General features: G+C 40.4%; 1 protein-coding gene across 1 annotated transcript; it reads right to left on the reverse strand.

The window, feature by feature from the left end:
• Positions 1-1,229: 1,229 nt before the first annotated feature.
• On the reverse strand, positions 1,230-5,719 carry LOC135506685 (secreted frizzled-related protein 2-like). Its single transcript, XM_064926010.1, has 3 exons — positions 5,133-5,719; positions 4,384-4,464; positions 1,230-4,263 (listed from the first exon to the last, which is right to left on the reverse strand). The coding sequence occupies exons 1-3, from the start codon at positions 5,626-5,628 to the stop codon at positions 3,959-3,961; spliced, it is 882 nt and encodes a 293-aa protein (XP_064782082.1). The 5' UTR covers positions 5,629-5,719; the 3' UTR covers positions 1,230-3,958.
• Positions 5,720-6,000: the final 281 nt, after the last annotated feature.

Raw genomic sequence — 6,000 nt, forward strand, 5'->3', positions numbered from 1 at the left:
TTAAACTGAAATTGCAACCAACTTTCTATGGCTTGTTTCCAACTTTCTATGGCTTGTTTCATCTTCAAATAACCGAATCTGAATGAAGGGGAAAAGGCCATTCTTGAACACTGGGGGAGCCCTTAATACTAATCTGCTAGAGAACCAGTTTGGATTTAGGTATAGTTTTTGTATAACTGAAGCCTTTGAGAGGTCTAATACTTTAATATTTAATTATTTTTGCCCTCCGAATTCATATTCATTACAGTGCATTCGGAAAATATGCAGACCCCTGACTTTTTCCACATTTTGTTACGTTACAGCCTTATTGTAAAAGTGTATATATTTATTTTTATTAATTTTTTACTCCCTCAATCTACACACAATAACCCATAATGACAAGTAAAAACAGGTTTTTCGAAGTAAATAACATTTTAAAAAACTGATATCACATTTACATAAGTATTCATACCCTTTACTCAGTACTTTGTGAAAGCACCTTTGGCCGTGATTACAGCATTGAGTCTTCTTGGCTATGATGCTACAAGCTTGGCACATCTGTATTTGGGGAGATTCTTCCATTTTTGTCTGCAAATCCTCTCAAGCTCTGTCAGATTGGATGGGGAGCGCCGCTGCACAGCTATTTTCACGTCTCTCCAGTGTTTCTCATAGTCTGAGAGTTCTTTAGGTGCCTTTTCGGCAAACACTAAGCCGGCTGTCATGTGCCTTTTACTGAAGAGTGGCTTCCGTCTGGCCGCTCTACCATAAAGGACTGATTAGTGGACTGCTGCAGAGATGGTTGTCCTTCTGGTAGGTTATTTCATCTCCACAGAGGAACTCTGGAGCTCTTTCAGAGTGACCATTGGGTTCTTGGTCACCTCCCTGACCAATGCCCTTCTCCCCCGATTGCTCAGTTTGGCTGGGCGGCCAGCTCTACGAAGAGTCTTGGTGGTAACAAACTTCTTCCATTTAAGAATGATGGAGGCCACTGCTTTCTTGGGGACCTTCAATGCTGCTGACATTTTTTGATACCCTTCCCCAGATCTGTGCCTCGACACAATCCTGTCTCAGGTGTGTGCCTTTCCAAATCATGTCCAATGAATTCAATTGACCACAGGTGGACTCCAATCAAGTTGTAGCAACATCAAAGATGATCAATGGAAACAGGATGCATCTAAACTCAATTTGGAGTCTCATAACAAAGGGTCTGAATACTTAAAGAAATAAGGTATTTCTGTTTATTTATAATACATTTGTAAAAATGTCAAACCTGTTTTCGCTTGTCATTATGGGGTATTGTGTGTAGATTGATGAGGAAAAAATGTATTTAATACATTGTAAAATACGTCTGTAACGTAACAAAATGTGGAAATAGTCAAGGTGTCTTAATACTTTCCAAATGCACTTTATATCAATAGGCCTGTTTAATCTTGGCTGACTTGCCATTCCAAATTAAATGGAATATTTTTTGCTCATATAATTTTTTTAAAAAGTTGTTAGGTGTAGGCAGGGCCATAAGCAAATAGGTCAACTGGAAGATTTGACTAAAAAGTTAATCAGGGTGATTTTTCCACAAATAGATAGGTATTTTCCTTCCATGGCAGTAAGATCTATTTTTGCTAACTTTCTATTAACATTTATTGTAGTGAGATCATTTCCTTCTTTCGGGATATGCATGATTGGTCAGTATTTGTATTAAACCATTCCCTTCTCTAAACAGAATACTCATTTCCCTAACTCTTATTAATATGAATTTGATCCCCACATAGGTCACATATTCTGAAAATATGTATATCTGTAAATTGATAGTGGTAACACTAAAATACCCATAACTGTCATGTTGGCCCTGTTCGTTAATAATTTGTTTGATAATACATGTAGGTATGCAGTACAAGCTGTATTCTTTTGAAATATATCCAGCAGATGGTGCTATTACTCAAGTGAGCTCTTCATTATTGTATACATTTTACCCTAAAAGATATTTTGGTCAGGGCCTCAGTGCCCAAAGTATTGGTTTGGTCTGGGTCTTGGCTAGTCTTTGTGGTCTCAGCTCATGATGTGGTCAAGATACAGAACATCACTAGCCCAATTTATACCTGGTGCTCACATGGGGTTGTCGTCTATACTTGGGCATTAAAATTTGTATTTTATCAGTCCACTTTCTCTGCATTGTGGACAGATTTTTTGATCTCTCTCTCTGTGCAAATTATTGGACAGATATTGTTTCAAAATAATATGAATGTATTCATTTTAAGACAACGGTGCCACCCGGAAAATTATGTAAATGTTTTTACAGTCCAGATCTGTCTACACTTGTGAGATATCCAGACACAATGCGTGCTCTGCTACCTCTGCAAGGGGTCAAGAAGATCAGATCACCATGTGTTTTTTTAATCATCTACACCTGTCTACAAATGTGGGCACAATTAGGGTGTGGACAAAATCAGGACAAAGGACGCATGTTACAGTAGCACCAAATAAATGAGACTGAGTACCATCACTTGCCCTGGCACCTTGCTTTAAATGTGGAGGCCGTATTGGCATGCTAATGTTTAGGAAGATGGATACTTTAAGAGGGTTGGTCTGGATCTTGTCTTTCCACATTTGAACTGGATCTTGTCATGGTGTCAATAAGCTGAATCTAGCTCTGGTTGTCAAGATGTTGGGTCTTGGTCTGGAATGGTTCTGAAGAGGTTGCGTCTGTGTCTCCGGTCTTCACTTCATATCTGTTCCAAACATAATAAACATGCAATTGATTTGTATTTTAAAAGGTTCCTTGAATTGTTTCCTTTAATTAAGAGGGACCAAAAGATGCAGCAACCGGTCATTTATAAGAATTACACTTCTCAGATTAATATTATACAAATATATGTTTAGTGTTGTAATTTTTTTAAACTTATCACCATCTGAATTCACACTTGTCTCAACTTCTGCGGTCTCCCAAAACTATGTACAAGAATACAAGGTTTATCTGATATTTACAGAGTACTATATAAAGCAGTATTTTACACACACACACTATTTTTTGCACACACACTTTTTTTTGCATTCACCCCAAGAAATGAAAACAATCGACCACTAATATACAATCCTGATATACTTAGTTAACATACCTAAGACACGCTGTCATAGTGAGAATAAATGTCTTAAAAAATTGAAACACAGAAATGGCATGTCAAAGGAACTAACGTGAAAAAGCTTGAAACAGAAGCATATTTCATAATCAATAATTGTGGTGGAAATAGGAACAGTGCAGCATTGAGGCTCATGTACAAAAAGTTGACCGTCCATTGACTGCAGAGGGTCAAATAATTGATCGTCGTCATTGCAATGATATGGGCCTTGCTTTGGCCCGTTGAACTTTCAATGCCAGGGATACATTGGAAGTAGTATCTAAAAAGGCAGAGAATATAGCCAGCTATCTCTCGTTGGTTGAGAAAAATAATATGTAACAAAAAGCACATTATTACATTGCATTTCATTACATACCTTAGTCTCACTATCATCATCTTAAAGAACACATCTGAACAATATCACACCATGCACACAGAAACCACACTCTCCTCTCACCTGATGATAGGCCTATGCACTAAAATGTATCCAGCCTCATCATCAAGTCTGGATAAGTGTAGCCTGACAGACTGCATTTAATCATGAAAAAATGACTGGTAACTAATGATTTTCAATCTTTTCAGAAACACTGAAAAATGCAGACAACATGACATGTGTAGTTTGCCTGTTTGTCTTTGATTTTACTGTAATGTGTATGTGATTTGCTTTGTCTTAAGGACTATTGATGGCTCAAATGAGATCCTAATAAACCATGAAATTGTTGTAAAGTAGCCTATGGCAGCGCTAAACATGGTACTAAAAACAGGACGTTTAACAATGCTGACTGAGAACTACTTGCATCCGGATCAGACCAGATCCGGCTCTTAGAGTTTAGATAAGACTCATCGGGTCTTGAGTCTTGCTTCGCTCAGCACTGCAGCTTGCGGATGCTGCGCGAGATCCTCTTGAACTCACGCTGACCCCGCTGCCAGCGCTTGAGCGAGGTGATCACCAGGTGGCCATCCATCTTCTGGCCCATGACCAGGTAGGAGGCGTTGATGTCGTTCATCTCGTCGCACACGCACTGCAGGCCATCCTTGAGCCAGAGCACCGTCTTGCGCAGGTCGCGCTCAGTCACGCCGCTCAGCTTGTAGATGGTCTTGCTCTTGGTTTCGGGCACGATCTTGGTGTCGCCGTTCATGTAGGAGATCTCCTTTACCTTGATCTTCAGGGCTACGCAAAGCAGCCAGGGGTGAAAGGAAGAGGTGGAGGTTAAGGTTTGGATTTGTTGGAATTGAACGCGAGTGCTAATAAGCCGACTGTATTTAGTTAGTATTCAGGAATAGGACTTACCGAAGTCATTTTTGCACAGGTTGTCAACTATTTCATTGTCGTTTTCCTCCTTTTCCTTGCAGGCGTCACACACTCTGGGCACTACAGGAGAAACGAGAGCAGATGTATTATACTCGCACTGTAAATTCAACAGGTGTTCTATCGACTGTCACATAATGCAGCATATTACAGTTTAAAGAGTAAAGCTATTCAATGCATTCTTTCTCACATTCCACTGTTGAGAGTGATCTCAGGAGTGACCTGTGGCGTTTGCACATCCCCTTATTAAGGGAACAACCCAGTAAAAACAGGTCCTGCCCAAAGGAGATTCCACAAGACTCCCCACTATTAACCTGATGTTCAGGCAGGAACATGGCTATTACGTTTTATTAAATGACTCCGTTACATGACTGCATTAGATCTCGTTAGGCTCCTTCATCAAATGTATCATTGGCCGTTTCCAGTTTAAAGTAGTGTCATGTTATTGTAGGCTAAGACATATTTTTGGGGGTGAATGCAAACAGAATGCAGCTGTCGTGTGTGTGTGTGTGTGTGTGTGTGCGTGTGCGCGTTTGTGTGTGTAAAATATTGCTTTATATAGTACTATGTAAATATCAAATAAACCTTGTACTTTGTTATGTTTCCATAATAAAGCCGTGTATTTTCTTTTCAGAACTGGAAGTTAAACAGGTTTTTACAAAAAATAATCGATTTTGAGGTTTATTCTGTGAAAATTGTAAATTACTAGCCGGATTGTGCCAATACCTTACCTTCTTTGGTGACTGGCATGAAATGATCGATGCCCGCTGGAGGGATACACAGGTCATTGTCGGGCGGGAAGCGCTCGCAGTCAAGCATATCTGGCCACGGGAACCCGAACGCGGACATCACCGGTGCGCAACCGTGTTTGACGCTCTCACACAACGACCTGCACGGCTGGATAGGCTCATCCATATCGTCCAGACACACCGGTGCAAAGAGAGAGCAAAGAAACTTCCTCGTGTCGGGGTGACACTGCTTCTGGACCAGTGGAATCCACGAAGAGGCTTGCTGCAAAACCTCGTTCATTGTCTCGTGCCCGAGAAGGTTCGGGAGGCGCATCTCGGTGTATTCTATGTCATGGCACAGGAGAAGATTGGCCGGGATGGGTTTGCAGTTATTCTTTTTGTAGAATAACTCGGATTGACCGAAATTGTATAATCCATGGATTGCCATGCACGCAGGTAGTGTTATCGCCCATATTATGGACAGAATGTTGTAATTCATAGTTGTTAGCTAAATAGTTGTTGTTTTTTTAATCGAAATGGCGAGCTGCAATGCCTTCATCCAGGTGTTCTTCAGCATCAGTAGAGGACCACTGACAATGTTCTGAATATGTAGTAGTTTAACATGGGGTGTTCTTGTGGGCATGTTTGGGAGGAGTCAAGGGCGCGAAGTAATCTCATCCATTGGTCCAGTTTCACTCCTCGGTGTCAGGTAAACATTCGACTGGCAGTGCACTGGGATATTTTGTATTGTACAATGTTCTTCATTTTTTATATTAGCAAAATATACTCTACATGGTAAGTTATTTCACTACCAAGCACACCTATTTGCAATTGAAGCCAGCAGAATGGGAGAAATACCTCACACATGCTA

The sequence above is a fragment of the Oncorhynchus masou genome, chromosome 20 (genome assembly GCF_036934945.1).
Source record: "Oncorhynchus masou masou isolate Uvic2021 chromosome 20, UVic_Omas_1.1, whole genome shotgun sequence".
NCBI lineage: Eukaryota > Metazoa > Chordata > Actinopteri > Salmoniformes > Salmonidae > Oncorhynchus > Oncorhynchus masou.

Excerpts from the sequence above, each read along its gene's own strand:
- LOC135506685 (XM_064926010.1), bottom strand. The coding sequence starts at position 5,628 with ATGAATTACAACATTCTGTCCATAATATGGGCGATAACACTACCTGCG. Across the intron at positions 4,465-5,132 it reads CATGCCAGTCACCAAAGAAG|TGCCCAGAGTGTGTGACGCC; the intron begins GTAAGGTATTGG and ends TTTCTCCTGTAG. Across the intron at positions 4,264-4,383 it reads CCTGTGCAAAAATGACTTCG|CCCTGAAGATCAAGGTAAAG; the intron begins GTAAGTCCTATT and ends TGCTTTGCGTAG.